At 37.6% G+C, this 16,878-nt stretch overlaps 2 protein-coding genes across 2 annotated transcripts; both read right to left on the reverse strand.

Annotated features, from left to right (window-relative positions):
• Positions 1 to 429: 429 nt before the first annotated feature.
• LOC123241197 (hypoxanthine-guanine phosphoribosyltransferase-like) lies at positions 430 to 1,125 on the reverse strand. The gene has a single exon (XM_044668900.1). It carries the CDS (start codon positions 1,123 to 1,125, stop codon positions 430 to 432), a length of 696 nt encoding a protein of 231 aa, XP_044524835.1.
• A 12,927-nt stretch (positions 1,126 to 14,052) lies between these two features.
• Positions 14,053 to 15,399, reverse strand: LOC123238762 (heterogeneous nuclear ribonucleoprotein H-like). Its single transcript, XM_044665967.1, has one exon. It carries the CDS (start codon positions 15,334 to 15,336, stop codon positions 14,053 to 14,055), a length of 1,284 nt encoding a protein of 427 aa, XP_044521902.1. The 5' UTR covers positions 15,337 to 15,399.
• Between the last annotated feature and the right edge of the window lie 1,479 nt (positions 15,400 to 16,878).

The following is a 16,878-nucleotide window of genomic DNA, read 5'->3' on the forward strand; positions in this document are numbered from 1 at the left end:
TAGATGAAGGTAACAGAAAATAATCAAATCTCTTGTGTTCTGTAACAGAAGTGGAACAAATATTGAAATTCTTTTGACCAAGAAAAGGTGTTTACAGCCAAAACTCAATCTCTCTTTTCATGAAATCACCTATTTAACAATCAACATATCCTCATATTCTTGAATCTATCACATTCACAATTCTCTTAACTCTTTCCATTTGTTCAGCAGTCAGTGTGGCTTCAGTCATTTCCCATTCCTAAATCAAACACAGCAAGTCCATCCCTTCTCCCCAGGAGAAGTCATGTCTCTTTTAAGCTGTGTAGTTCCAATCACATTCCTAAAGGATAAAACACACAAGACAGAGTTCTGTGGATGCAAAAAGCTTTAATAAGCACATGCTCACAAGAGCTGAAACAGGGGACAAATTTAGCTGGGTGTCCAGATGTCTCATGGTTGGGTCTCCCCAGGGTGTTTCAGAGCTTCTCTACACAAGGCATGCTTGTCTCTGGCAGTCTCACTCAGGGTACAGATATGGTTTAAGTCCCTGAAGTAGTCATTGTAGTCAAAGGCATATCCCACCACGTATCTGTCTGGAATTTCAAAGCCCACAAAGTCTGGTCTGTATCCCCCACTTTGAGGGCTCCTTTTCACCAGCAGGCTGGCTACTCTCACCACCTTTGGCTGATGCTGCTCCACCAGGGAAAGCAAAGTCTGCATGGTTTTCCCCGTGTCAATGATATCTTCCACAATCAAGACATTCTTGCCAGTTAGGCTGGAGAGATCAGCTCCCCCCATCACTGTGACTGTCCCTGTGGACTGGTCATTACAGTAGCTGCTCAGTCTGATGAAATCCACAGTCACGGGGATGGACTGGTCTCTGTTCCTGTTCAGGGTCTCCATAGAATTCAGCAAATCAGCAAAGAACTTATAGGCCCCCTTGAGGACACAGAGGGCCACAATGGGGCTGCCTCCCATCTCCTTCAGCACGTCTTGTGCCAGGCGTTCAGTCCTGTCCATGATGAGCCCATGAGGGATCAAGACTTTTTCCAGATCTTGAGCATAATGCTTCGGGATGCAAAAACAGTCCAAGTCATAGCCTGCTTCATCATCTCCAATCCAGAAGCTGGGGCTGATGTTTGCCATGATGCTGTACAAAGCTCAGCTGGGGAGAGAGGAGAGAGCAAGAGCAAGATGGGTAGGAGGAAGCAGCCAGGGAGCTGGGAAGATGCAACTCTGCCAGCCACAGCTCTGAGCTGAGTCTCAGGGATTTCTATTTCACCCCTTGGGCCTGCAGAGGGAAGAATGAACGTATAATGAATTATTGTATCTCAAGTTAGAAGTTTACTTACCAAATTAGAGGGGAAACAATAAAGTAGAAAAGTGTGAGAGAGGTTAGAAAAGATACCTATACTAATCCTCAACCAGAAGGGTCAGTAGTGAGTAACTATGAGGCCCTCCAAAAGTGAAGCTAGTCTCTTAGGAAACTAGGAAAGAAGTCAGCCCTTTTCACTCACCCAAGGAAGTAGTCCAGAAGTCAGAATCCAAGCCTCAGTGTCCAGTGAAGTTCCCTCAAAGACTATCTCCAGGAGACACTCTCCACTAGAGTCAACTTCACCACACTGACTGCTCAGGGATTTTCATGGCTTTTATGGTGGTTTCCTGGCCCTGCCCCTTTTCACAGGGGCCAATCACAGTTTCCAAATTGTCTGAGTTGTTCCCTTTGGATTCACACATTTTTGAGTGTGTGAACTCTTAAAAGAATTCAAAAGTTTTTGGCTTTTTGAGTTAGTAAAAAAGGGTGGAGCTCTCCCATTATCTTACTGGTTTCTCACCTAACACAAGTAGAGTGTGAATTCACCAAGTGTTTTGTGAGCTCCTCCACCTAGTTCAAGCCCGTGTTGATTCAATCAAAAGGTAGACAAAGAAGAGTTAATCCTGTCTTCACAATCTAGGGAGATATCAAGGAGGGGTACTTAAGTTATTGTTAACCAAAGTTTTAACTCCAACTAGGCAAAGAGAATAAAGGATTCCCTTTTCACAAGTGTGAACTCAAAGAGAACCAAGAATTGCCTTTCACACTGGGCACCCAGCACCAGCTGTCTAAGTCCACATTATCTTACTTTATATGGGGTTGCAAGACAGAAGGTGAGAATTAAAAAAAAAAAGAACAAAAAACACCCAATAATAATTATTGCAGGGATAGGCAAGAGTGGCCTCCCCAAGCTTAGGAATTGTCCTGTATAGGGGATTTAAGTAGCTAATTGAATTTTTGGAGTTTGCTAGACCCAGGTCATTGATCTTTCCTAAGCTTTTGTTAACTCAAGAGACCTGGCTGTTGGACATTCCCCCTTTTTCTTTTTCTTTTACTTCATTTTATTTTGTTAAATCCTTACTTTCTGTCTTAGAAGCAGTACTAAGTATTGGTTCCAAGGCAGAAGAGTACTAAGGGCTGGGCAGTGAGAGTTAAATGATATGCCCAGTGTTCACTAGGAAAAAAACACAGAACTATTAAATAGTCAGGAAAAAATCACTCTTTAATTAAGGAAAGGGGTTTAGTGCTAAATTAGGCCTCCACAAAGAGCTGAATACTACATACTCATGCAAAACCCAGAAACTCATTGCTCTGGTCACTGATCTCTGGAAGAGCCAACAGAGCTAGATTGACAACTCTGAAGAGCCATTAAAGTGGGAAGCTCAAACACCTTTCTAGGGGAACCTAGGGACTGAGGATGGGAGAATATAGTTGATTAGCTTTACAATGGTAACAAAGGAAAATGAGGAGTCCCAGACAGGAATAACAGAGAGAGGCTGATGCTCTACAGTGGACACAAAAGAGAAGGTTCCAGCAAAGGACTGGGCCACCTTGGTAAAGTATGTTGGACTAAAGCAGGTGTCGGCAACCTTTTTGGCTGTGAGAGCCATAAAAGCCACATTTTTTAAAATGTAATTTCATGAGAGCCGTACAGAGCTCACAGTGCCGCTCCTGTAACAGCGCCTGAAAAAAATTGACTTTATGGCTCCTGCAGAAAGAGCCATATTGTGGGACCCCTGAACTAAAGGGACAAAAGAGTTACCTAACACCTGGTGGGATTAGCCCTCTCACCTAAAATACTTTAAAGTTTATGGTTAGTCTGAGCCTTCTGAAGCTGGACTTTCCCTCAGGGACAGACTCTTAGGAGTCAAGGTCAAACAGGAGGCTTTCACCTTCAAGTTAACTAAACTGAGGGGTCATCAAATCTTACTAGGCTACAAGCTAGAAGCTTGGGGGGGGCTTCTAGATTCACACAGCTGGAAAGTATCTGAAGCCGGATTTGAACCTAGGACCTCCAATGTCTAGGCCTGGCTCTCAATCCACTAGGCCACCTAGCTTTTATTTAAAGCCCATTGTGGGAAATGTAATGTGTCATTTCTAATTAAGTAAGAACAGAGGGGTTGAGGCAGAAAGAAAGTTTTCATTTGTTTTGAACTGTAGGTTTGAGGATAAAAAGTTTGAATGTTTTTAAGTGCTAAAATAAGTATGAGCTAAGGTTAATTTGTAAACTGTTATCCTTTTTGTCATTTATTCATTTGAATTTTAAAAACTGTTCTCTTCCTAGCTACAGAAAGAGAAAAGAAAGAAAAATTGGTAATCATTGTGTGTAAAAGCTGAAAGGAAAAACCTTGCAGAATTCCTTTATCTGTAAGTTTTTCATTTGTGTGAGCAAAGTCACTAGCTCTAGGAAAAGAGCTTGCTTGGATTATGGAATTTCTAAACCATGAACCTGGATTAATGAGAATGTGCATCTGTTTATGATAGAGAAATGATTTTTTTAAATTTAGAATATTTTTCCATGGTTACATAATTTATGGTTCCCTTCCCCTCTTCTTCCCCCTCCAAAAGCTGACAAGCAGTTGCACTGGGTTATACTCATATGATCCTTCAAAACCTATTTCCATGTTATTCATATTTGCAGTAGAGCTAACCTTTAACATCAAGACCCAATCATATCCCCATCAAATCATGTGATTGATCATATGCTTTCTTCTTCATCCCTACTGCATTCTTTTTCTGGAAGTAGATAGCATTCTTTCTCATAAGTCCTTCAGAATTGTCCTGGGTCATTGCATTGCTGCTAGTAGAGAAGTCAGTTACATTCGATTTTACCACAGTGTATCAGTCTCTGTGTATAATGTTCTTCTGGCTCTGCTCCTTTCACTCTGCATCAGTTCCTGGAGGTCTTTCCAGTTCACATGGAATTCCTCCAGTTCATTATTCCTTTCAGCACAATAATATTCTATCACCATCTGATACCACAATTTGTTCAGTCATTCCCCAGTTGAAGGGCATCCCCTCATTTTCCAATTTTCTGCCACCATAAAAAAAGTGCTGCTATAAATATTTTTTGTAGAAATCTTTTTCCTTATTATCTCTTTGGGGTACAGACCCAACAGTAGTATGGCTGGGTCAAAGGGTAGGCATTCTTTTAAAACCCTTTGGGCATAGTTCCAAATTGCTTTCCAGAATGGTTGGACCAATTCACCACTCTACCAGCAATGTATTAGTGTCCCAATTTTGCTGCATCCCCCTCTAACATTTATCACTTTTTTTTGATGTCATATTGGTCATTGGCTAGGTTTAAGGTGGTACTTCAGAGTTGTTTTAATTTGCATAGAAATGATTTTTAAAGACTGATTTTTATATCAGGATGAGTTTAAGATGAAAAAGAAGACAATTAAGTGAAATCTCTTAGATGTGTATGAGTCCTATTAAACTTTTATTATTTTATTGTTTATTCCATGAGATTAAGCTTAATTGCATTCAACCCTAAGCTATAGTTAGTGAAATTTGCCATTTGAGGTAAAAGCTCTTGGGACAGCAATTAATATTATTTTGAATTTTGAATTCAGATATAGTTGATGGACCATTAAGTCATTTATCCACCATCAAAGAAAAAAATCAGAAGTTGCTCAGGAGTGTGACCCTTAACTGTTATAGGTAGAAGTCCTTATCTGGGAAAAACTAAAGGGACAGCCTATTGGAATCCCTTCCAATTTACTTGAACAATTTTATTATTTCCTTTTAAATAGGTATGTTCCCATCTGATTATTCCTGAGTTTGGCTGGAATTGCTATTGCATGATTGATTGTCAACTGTGATTCTTACCTAAAGCCTAACCAAGTTAAGGATGCTGATAGTACATGTGATGAATCCCTCTGTGCCTTTAAAGCTTATTCCCAAAGGGAATGAGTTTAATGCTATTTTAATCCTTTCTGTGCTTTTTCCCTTTGTACCAAATTTCTATAATCTGAGCTAGTTGTTAATAGATGATATGAGCCAATGCAAATATATAGGCTGTTTTCAATCTGAATGGGTAGTCATTCCATATCCCAAACAACTCAAGTAAGTTAGTATTTGGATTTGTTATCTGCCAATTAACACATAGTCATGTATAAGATTAGTTCCATCTGAATGTGTTTGTTTTTTTTTTTTTTAATTTTAAACCCTTAACTTCTGCGTATTGACTTATAGGTGGAAGAGTTGTAAGGGTAGGCAATGGGGGTCAAGTGACTTGCCCAGGGTCACACAGCTGGGAAGTGTCTGAGGCCGGATTTGAACCTAAGACCTCCAGTCTCTAGGCCTGGCTCTCAATCCACTGAACTACCCAGCCGTCCCTGAATGTGTTTTACTACAGGCAACCCATTTGGTGTATAGTGTTCTCTGTATACAGTTGCAAATTCCTTTCTTATGTATATCTTCATAGCACCCCAAGTATTTTATTTTAGTTGGAGTACAATCAGTCTCTTGTAAGTAAATTCATTTGTATAATCATTGAACATGAGAGTAGAAAAATGTATTTGCAAAAAGTGTTATTGATTATGTTTTTATACATAGGATTTGACCCCAATAGCATCTGATTCTCCTAAAGGAATTGAAAGGGAAAGTTTTGAGAAAACAACAGGTTAGATAATTCTGAGTGTTCAGTGTCTAATGGACATATAAAAAACCTAAAAGCTCTGAATTTTAACTATATTGTATTGTTAATAAGATCAGAACCACAAGGTTTTAGATTGTTTTTACCATCTCAACTAGTTATAGAAGAAGTAAAGTTTGAAAAACTGTACTAATGTTTATTGAGATCTGTTTTATAAAAGACTTTATCAAGAACAGTTAAGGAATCTCTAAAAATAATTTGGAACCAAAGAAAATCTACTAGAGAAGAGACCTATTCCAGGATGTCCAAGAGAAGATATTTTTGAAGATAAAACAACCACATAGCTCATCTGAAATCTGAAATTCAATATAGGGACATTGGGGACAGGCTACAAAAAATGCAAAAAGATTTGATGTTAGTAATGTTGATATTCTTTATTGCATTTCTTTGGCTTTTTATTTGTTCTTATAAGTTCTTTTTCTGTTTCTTAATGTCTTCATAGATATGATGTCAAGATACTCACAATAGATTTTGGCTAAAAATTATGTCCTATGTTGTTTTTTTTGGCCATTGGGGCAAAAAGCTTCTTAATAAAAAAATGGGGGAAATGCGAAATGTCAAGTGTTAACAGGATTTCAATGGTTTTTGTGATGTTCATAATTAAATTGGATTATCAAGATTATGGAATGGTGATGTTTGCCTGATATTGGCAGCCAAAAAAAAGTCAGCAGGTCCTGAACAGAACAGTGCCCACATTTCTCTCTACTTTGTGAAACTTGCATCCTGATCCATTCCAAAATATTGATGGTATATTTCTTGTGCTGACCAGAAGTTTCTCCAATTTGAGTTTGCTAAAAGTCTTTTACACAAGATTTCATTTGAACCTTTGAAGTAGACTGGATAAATGAAATAGGTTAGAGAATAAAGTCGAATTGAAGTAGATGAATCCATTCCTGCATTATTTAGGAAGCTGACCTAATCCTTCCAGGAGGCCAAGCAACCTAGGCAAGTGGTGGGTCAGAGTCCAATTCCCCTATGGACAACAAAGGGACATAGCTAACTTTGGATGAGTGTTTAAGTACACACAAATAGGTCAGGATGGAATGCAATGAAAACATACAAGCTAAGTAGGAATGAGTGTTTTTTTTAAGTTTTTCAAAGAAGGGGTCATATATGGTATGTGATAGTCTTCCCTCAACTCAATGTTCAAAGATAATCATGCTTTCACCCTTGCATACCTTATCCTTGATCACCATTGATCTAGCCACATCCTCTTGTACTCACTGAGACCTGGCTCCTTCCCAATAACACAGCTTCTCTCTTCTTCCACATACAGACATGAAGTGATAAATGAGCTCAGATTTCTCATGTGGCTGCCAGGTAATTCCTTCCCTCTTAGATCTCTGAAGAGCTGACTGGAAATGAGGTCTAGGATCCTCAGCAGGCAACAGGAACACTTTCTATAGCAGGAGATCTTCTTCAAAGAGGAGAGCTATGAGACTGAACCCCCTCTCTCAGTAAGAGAGATTTCACATCTGACCAAGGTTAGGACTAGGAATAATGGGTCAAATGCCTGTATTCCAGTAAAAAAGAGCATGTCTCTTATCATGGTCAAGGAAAGGCCTGTATCCTCTATTAATATTGAATGGATTCTTAACCATTTTTTGCATGAACCTCTCTGACATTCTGGTGAAGCCAAAGGACTTATTCTCAGAAGAATGCTTTGAAATATACAGTTTTACAAATGAAATAAATTATTTAAAAATATATTTATTAAAATTTTAAAAATTAGTGGAGATTTGATTTTTTAAACTGGTTCTTCCCTCAAAGGAAGTTTTCTTTTTCACTGCTCCCCTGTAAAAAAATGGCTAATGTCAACTGTGGAAATAAGCTAGAGCTTCTTATCCATTGTCATCTCAGGAAAAAAAGAAATGAAAGGAAGAAAAGATACAAGTATTTGTTAATGAGATACTATGTACCTGGCACTCTGCTAAGTACTTTACTTAGATCATTTGATTTTCACAGTCATCCTAGGAGGAAGGTGATGGAGGTGACTATTATCCCCATTTTATTACAATTGAGGGAAATGAAGTAGAGATTAAGTGATTTGCCCAGGTTCACACAGCTAATAAATGTCTGAGACCCTGAATAGTATTCTCTTTCTCACCTCTGAGGCACTATACTTCAAATTAAATATGTGACTATAATCCTTAGTCAGTTGTACCAGTGCACCCAAATTGGGTACATGAAATCCCGCAATTTAATATCTTCTCCCCTTCTATACATATAACTCTCATCATTCTTCATCTTTTTCTAGCATTCGAATAAGCAGAATTGGCAGAGATTTGCATGATAATTCATATTCTAAAATATTGTCTGACATATACAGAAAAATATTAAACAATGCTATGTACTAGGATAGTTTTTTAAAATAAAATTTTTATGATCCTTTATTTTTCCATCATCAGTATTTCTCCCAGTATTTCTCCCTCATCCTCTCCTAGAGAACCATTTCATATAACAAATAGTATTTATGAAGATTTATGAATCGTATTTATGAAGATTAGGAAACTAATCAATTCATTAGAAAAATATGCAGAAGTATTCAATGTATCACAACCATGATCTGTCTACCTCTGCAAAGGAGGAGAGTCGGGAGTCTAAGTTTGGTCTGTGCTTGTTATTTACACTTTCATAATATTTTTTTTTTATCATTTTGGATTATTCTTGCCCTTTATTTTGTCATAAAATAGTCTTTAAAAACCTACCTCAATTAGGGAAAGTGGGCAGGACCTTGGACAGAGACAAGGTACTGGAGTCAGTCTCTTTTTTGGTCCTATTTGCCTGTATGTGTGTGGAGTAGGATGAGGAGGTAGGGCTACTCACGGTTGTAGTCCCAGAGGCCCACTGGTGTATTTCCTAGTTATATCAAATTAGTCATAATCATACCATTAGCTCAGACATGAAACATTTCAAGAATAATTATAACATCACAGTTTCACAAAATAAGGGAAATACAATAATGATCACTATATCACAGTCCACACATTATTATCTTGAGTAACATTCTCCTTCTCTAGATGTGGGAGAAAGGGAGCATACACAGAGAACTCTAGCTCACGTAAGTGAGGAAGTCTCATGTGACAGGACTTCAAACTCTAAACTGTAGGCATTGATATGTTCTTTTCCTTCATGAATATTCTGCTCCACAAAACACTGCTTCTCTGCCAATGACTGCTTTTAAGATTCCTCTACTGTTCTGCTAAGCAAATCATCATTTTTTCTTCTCTCAGATAAAACAGTGGTAATTTCTTTTAACCTCAAAAATCACCTTTAAATTAGTACTCAGATAGCTTTACGTTATTATGAAGACAAGAATTTCCCTTAAATGAGAGAACTGATAAATTCTTCAGGATGACACTCATAGGTATTACAGACAAGCATAGCCAGCTCCTTCTTCAACTGGATTCTGCACCATCCAATCAGATCTCATCATTTTGTTAGTGGGGGAAAAAAGTTTTATGAGAACAAAGAATTGGCTGGATTACTGAATTTACTCTGCCAACTTGGAACTATCCCTTCAATTAATTTTGAAAGGCTTATTTCACATTTCACTTGATATAACATTCCCAAAATAAATAGTGAAAGATTTAAATCAATGGCTCAAAATTTAATATAAACACCAAGATCAAAATCCTAAAGTATCCATATTATTTCTCAAAATTGGCCTAATTGACTTTTTAAAATGCATATGCCTTATAGGACAGCAAAGGAAATAAACTAGAGCAGTGATGAGCAAACTTTTTAAAGAGGGGACCAAAGGAAAGGAAATGCTCATCTGTCAGCCTGTTTCTAAGGCAACTCTTTTCAAAGTTTCATTGTATTGTATCCTACTCATTGTATTCGTCAGATTAGGAATAATGTCCGAGGGCCAGATAGAACATTTCAGGTCCCCCACCCACATCTGGCCCACAGGCTGTAGTTTACCCATCACTGAACTAGAGCATATCCAACATTTCCCTTTTGAATCCAATAGTTTTTTTTTTTAATTCATGTCTATTGTTGGAGGGGATATGGAAAAATTGGGACTCTTACAGATTGTTGGTAGAGTTGTGAAATGATCTATGTGAATTTATTTTTTGTATAATGTATTAATTCCTTTATATTGGGAGAAATTACCATGTATTCCTCTGTCAAGGCTCTGGGTCAGAGATATCATCTAGTGTACTCTTTGTATTTTTTTTGTCCTTGAGAAATTTAACAGAATTTGGTTAATAAGTGAAGAGGAGAAGGGCTTTTCTGGTCTATGTGCAAAACTTCACCTGTCAGTTTGGGGAAGGATAGATAGTTTAATAGACTACCTCTTATTTAGCCTATCTTGGGATGTTCAAAGGAGAGGCTGAATAATTAGCTCCTTAAAATCCATTTATTGGGTTGCCTGACACTGCTTGGGTCATCCCTGGTCCCCAAAAGAGCCATGGAGACCTATATTAATTTGTTAATTATGATGCTGACCTAACCAATAAACCTAATATAATGAATTAAATATATTCTTAACCAAAAACGAGGCTCTTCAGATCATTTTAATCGTAATAGATCGAACCATTTTGGAGAACAATTGGGAATTATGCTCAAAGGATATCCTTTGATTCATCAATACCTCTACTAGGTCTGTGTCCCAAAGATATTTTTTAAAAAAGGAAAAAGACCTATATGAAACAAAAACATTAGCAGCTCTTTTTGTTGTTGTAAAAAATTGGAAAATGAATGGATTCCCAGCAATTGGGGGATGTCTGAATAAGCTGTGTTATATGATTATGATAGAATGCAGTTGTAGGAATAGGAAATGATGAACAACATGGTTTTAGAGCAGTGATTCCCAAAGTGGGCACTGCTGCCCCCTGGTGGGTGCTGCAGCGATGCAGGAGGGCAATGATGGCCACAGGTACATTTATCTTTCCTATTAATTGCTATCAAAATTTTTAAAAAATTAATTTCCAGGGGGCTAAGTAATATTTTTTTTCTGGAAAGGCCAAAAAAGTTTGGGAACCACTGTTTTAGAGAAACCAGGAAAAATTTATATGAAGCAATGGAAAGTTGACTGAACCGAATCAGAGGAACCTTATACACAGTAACTGTGTGATGATCTACTATGAATAACTAGGTTATTCTCAGCAATCCAGTGATACAAGAAAATTCTGAAAGACATGATGAAAATTTCTATGATGGAGACTGACCGTCGATCAAAGTATATTTTTTAGACTTCTTTTTCTTTGTTGGGGTCTGTTTTGTTGTGCTTGTTTCAATCATGTCTGACTCTTCACAACCTTGATTTCTTTTCCAATGTGGGTGGTGTCGAATTATATTTTGTATGACCATACGTATATAATTTATAGCAAATTGCTCACCTTCTTAGGTAAGGGGGAAGGGGAAAGAATTCAAAACTAAGAATTCTACAAATTAAACGAGAGGGAGTAGATCAATGAATTGGGCTTGCAACTTTAAAAATTAGAAAAAAGAACAAATTAAAAATCCCCAGATAAAAACCAAATTGGAAATCCTAAAAATTAAGGGAGAAATTAATAAAATTGAAAGTAAAAGGAACTATTGAACTAATAAATAATACTAGGAGCTGGTACTTTGAAAAAACAAAATAGATAAAGTACTGATTAATCTAATAAAAAAAGAAGAAAATCAAATTAACAGTATCAAAGATGAAAAGGGAGACCTCACCTCTAATAAAGAGGAAATTAAGGTAATTATTAAAAACTATTTTGCCCAATTATATGGAAATCTAGGTGAAATGGGTGAATATTTACAAAAATATAAATTGCCTAGATTAACAGAAGAGGAAATAGAATACTTAAATAATCCTATCTCAGAAAAAGAAATTGAACAAGCCATCAAGGAACTTCCTAAGAAAAAATCCCCAGGGCCAGATGGATTCACAACTGAATTCTACCAAATATCTAAAGAACAACTAATCTCAATACTATACTAATTATTTGACAAAATAAGCAAAGAAGGAATCTTACCAAATTCTTTTTATGACACAAATATGGTGCTGATTCCAAAGCCAAGCGGACCAAAAACAGGGAAAGAAAACTACATCCCAATCTTCTTAATGAACATAGATGCAAAAATCTTAAATACTAGCAAAAAGACTCCAGGAAGTTATCACAAGGATTATTCACTATGACCAGGTGGGATTTATACTAGGAATACAAGGATGGTTTAATATTAGGAAAACCATGCACAAAATTGACCGTATCAAAAAGCAAACCAACAGAAATCGTGATTATCTCAATAGATGCACAAAAAGCCTTTGACAAAATGCAACACCTATTCCTATTGAAAACACTAGAAAGTATAAGAATAGAAGGGCCTTTCCTCAAAATAATAAACAGTATATATTTAAAACAATCAGCAAGCATCATCTGCAATAGGGACAAGTTAGATGCCTTCCCAATAAGATCAGGAGTAAAACAAGGATCCCCATTTTCACCGCTATTACTTAACATTGTACTAGAAACAATAGCAATTAGAGAAGAAAAAGAAATTGAAGGGATTAAAGTGGGCAATGAGGAAACTAAACTATCACTCTTTGCAGATGATATGATGGTATATTTAAAGAATCCTAGAAAATCAGCTAAAAGGCTAGTGGAAATAATTAACAACTTTAGCAAAGTTGCAGGGTACAAGATAAGCCCCCATAACTCATCAGCATTTCTATATATTTCCAACAAAACTCAGCAGTAGGAGTTAGAAAGAGAAACTCCATTTAAAATCACTCTAGACCAGTGATGGGCAAACTACAACCTGGCCTGCCAGATACGGGCCCCCTGAAATATTCTATCTGGCCAGCGACATTATTCCTAATCTGATGAATACAATGAGTAGGATATATTACAATGAAACTTCGAAAGAGTTGCCTTAGAACCAGATTGACAGATGAGCATTTCCTTTCCTTTGGTCCCCTCCTTAAAAAGTTTGCCCATCACTGCTCCAGGCAATATAAAATATTTAGGAATCTATCTACCAAGACAAACACAGGAATTATATGATCACAACTACAAAACACTTGTCACACAATTAAAACTTGATCTAAATAATTGGAAAAGCATTACTTGCTCATGGGTAGGATGAGCTAATATAATAAAAATGACAATCCTATCCAAATTAATTTACTTATTCATTGCCAAACCTATCAAACTTCCAAAAAACTTTTTTATAGAATTAGAAAAAATTAAAACAAAGTTTATCTGGAAGAACAAAAGATCAAGAATATCAAGGGAAATAATGAAAAAAATGTGAAGGATGGGGGTGCCTAGCAGTATCAGATCTTAAACTGTACTATAAAGCAGTGATCATCAAAACCATATGGTACTGGCTAAGAGGCAGAAGGATGGATCAATGGAATAGACGAGGGGTAAATAACCTCAGCAAGATAGTGTATGATAAACCCAAAGATCCCAGATTTTGGTACAAGAACTCACTATTTGATAAAAACTGTTAGGAAAATTGGAAAACAGTATGGAAAAAATCAGGTCTAGATAAACATCTCACACCTTATACCAAGATAAATTCAAAATAGGTAAATTACTTAAATATAGGGAATGTAATCATGAATAAATTAGGTGAACATAGAATAGTATACCTGTCAGATCTGTAGGAAAGGAAGGAATTTAAGACCAAGAAATAGATAGAGAATATTACAAAATGTAAAATGAATGATTTTGATTACATCAAATTAAAAAGGGTTTATACAAACAAAATCAATGTAACCAAAATTAGAAGGAAAGCAACAAACTGAGGGGAAAATCTTTATAACAAAATTTCATTTACATGTAACTATTTTTCAAAAACCTATTTCCTAAAATGCATTTCAGCATTCCTGGTGGTCTGGCATTAAGAGCAACATTTAACAGAACCAAGAATGCTTTAATCTCAATATTTATATGCTTTCATGCAATATAACTACCTTGAAAAATTATCATAATCTTTACTAGCTTGCTTATTGAATGAATGTTTTCCTGTGTATGAAATAAATCATACCTAAAGTTTTAAAAAATAATCTTTATTTCACTAACAATAAGCATAAATCATAAGCTTGTTTTTCTTTAGTAAAAAGTTGACAAAGAGTCAATTGTTGTAGCTGTTATTCACCACTCCCCTCTCCTTGGTTCTCTGTGCAATGGGTGGTTGAAAAATTGCTGAAGTTTTCCTGTAACACTTGGTCATATTTGTTCATGCTGATATGACCTTCAGAGACTGCTCCATAGCCCTCATTCAGCTCCTGGCTAGACGGGTTGCCGTAAGTAGACTGGTTTAGCAAACTCATGCCTCCTCTCATCTGGGGATCATAAGCACTGCTGTCTGCTTCTGTTGTGGAATTCAAGAAGAGCTCTATGTATCTGTGCTGCATGTTTACTTTGTCTTTAGACATAGCTGCCACAGCATCTTCGTGAGTAGCAAATTCAACATCGGCTTCTCCGGTCACTCTGCCATCAGATCCAATTTCAATGTATGTTCTTCTTGGTTTGAGTGGTAAGAAAAAATCACAGATATCATTTTCAGTAGCTTTGTAAGGTAATCCTCTCATGTGCACGTAATGGCCTGCAGGACTCTGGTGGAAGGTAGGCCTGCTATCTCTGTAGCTGTAACCGGACATCTCCGAGGAGTAATTATGGTATCTTCCAAAGCAATTGTCATCATAGCATCTGCATCCATCTTCATGGGTACCACATCTCATTCCTGCAAACCCGACTCCTCTCCCAAGAGCGTTATAGTCTCTGCCAGCCTGGGGCCTGTCATAAGAATCTGAATGCTGCTTAGCCATCAGCTTTCGAGGAGGATCATAATGTGTCTGAACTTCTGCCTGGCTGCTCTTGAAGATCTCAATGTATCGGTGCCCTATTTTTTCCATGTGTTTCTTTAGAGCCTTTTCAGCTATTTCCTGTGAAGCGAACTGCACAAAGGCTTCACCAGTGTCCCTCCCTTGGAAATCCACTAGCAACGTTATCCCATTTGGCATGATTTCCAGCCCTGAAAAAAACTGAACAATTTCTTCCTTATTACACCCAAACGGGAGACCTCTAAGGCGCACGAAGCCATCTCTGGCAGTGTTGAGACTATTCGGAGCAGTATGCTTCAACACCCAGTCCATCTCAATGTAGTTTGACTTGAATACTTCCACATATCTGTGTCCCATAGTTTCTCTATCTTTTTTCAATGCCAATGTGACTTCATCTTCAGATTCGAGTTCAACGAATGCCTCTCCTCTTGGTCTGCCCTCTCTGGTATAGATGAAATGAATGCCTGCTGCTCCATTTTGAATTTTGCATTCTGAGAAGAATTGTTGGACGTCACTGGCTGAGCATGACCATGGCAAGCCCCGGACCTTCACCACAAAGCCTTCTTCTCCTTTGGTGCTCAGCATCATCTTGTCTAGTTAGTAGCGGCAGCAACAGCTTGAAATGTGACTGTCTGGATCCTTGACTTCAGCTTCTCTGCAAAGAAAATCAATTAATTTTTTAGTTGACTGCCTAGTGATCTCTAAATAAACATCATGTTATCTGTGAAAGGGATTGTCTAAATGAAACATCATATCATCCTCTTTAACTGTATTTATTCCCTCAATTTCTTTTTCTTGTGTTACTGATATCTTCCTGGTGCCACACCTTGCTCTCTGTCTCCTGTGCCACCTGGCTTCCTCAATGAAGGGCTTTTGTATTCTTGCAGAGTTAGAAAAGGGCCATTTCAGGATCTTTAACTTTAAGGGTCCCAAAGGAATAAAAAGACTAACATAGGGACTGGGGATAGTTTTGTTCTTTACCACTGGTTTCAAGTGGGGGGAAAATGGAGGGAAAAGGGAAAAAAACGAATGGATAGGATTTTATTCTTTCACATAATTAGAGTGTATTAAAGTATATAAACCTGAAGGTGAGTAGAGGAGGAAAGAGTATTTATTAAGCTCCTACTATGTGGCAGAGACTGCCTTAAGAACTTTAGAAATATCATGTTGCTCCATGTTCCACAATAGCCTTTGGAGCAAGGTGCTATTATTATTCATCCCATTTTTCATTTGAGGAAACTAAGGCAGATAGAGGTTTAGTTACTTGCTCAGGGTATATACATACATATACAGGGTATAAATACAGCTAGTATTTGAGGCCTGAATTGAACTTCAAGTCTTATTCATTCTCCCTGAGCTCTATTCAGTGTTCCACCTACCTAGGGGAAGAAGGAGTCGGAATATTTATCATGAACTTCACTTTGCTCTAAGCAAAGAAAGGTGGAAGACGAACCAAACACACACAGCTGGGGTAAGGATACAATAAATATAAGGAGAAAATAGAGGAGAGAGCTGGAAGAGGGAAGAGATAGTCAATAAAGCTGTTATTAATCACTAACTATCTCACCAGACATTGAGCTAAGATGCTAAGGGTACAAAAAAGGCACAAACATAGTCACTGGGGGCAACTGGGTAGCTCAGTGGAGTGAGAGTCAGGCCTAGAGACAGGAGGTCCTAGGTTCAAACCCGGCCTCAGCCACTTCCCAGCTGTGTGACCCTGGGCAAGTCACTTGACCCCCATTGCCCACCCTTACCAATCTTCCACCTATGAGACAATACACCGAAGTACAAGGGTTAAAAAAACAAAAACAAAAACAAAACATAGTCACTGCCCTCAAGACCTCACCTTTGTAAATGGGAAGTAATCTCAGAGCCAGGGTTGGGGAAGGGGTAGATAGAGAAGAGAAAGGCTTCCTGCAGAAGGTAGGATTTGAGCTGAATTTTGAAAGAAGCCAAGAGACAGGAAAGGGCATTCGAGTCATGGGAGACAGTGAAAAAGCATGGGAATTAGGCAATGTAGTGTCTTGTGGGGAAAATAGCAAGAAGACCATTATTGCTGCATGGTAGAGTTCATAAAGGGGATAAGAACATTAGAAGACTGGAAATATGTATAAGAAGGGGCCAGGTTAT

This window comes from Gracilinanus agilis, chromosome 3 (genome assembly GCF_016433145.1).
Source record: "Gracilinanus agilis isolate LMUSP501 chromosome 3, AgileGrace, whole genome shotgun sequence".
NCBI lineage: Eukaryota > Metazoa > Chordata > Mammalia > Didelphimorphia > Didelphidae > Gracilinanus > Gracilinanus agilis.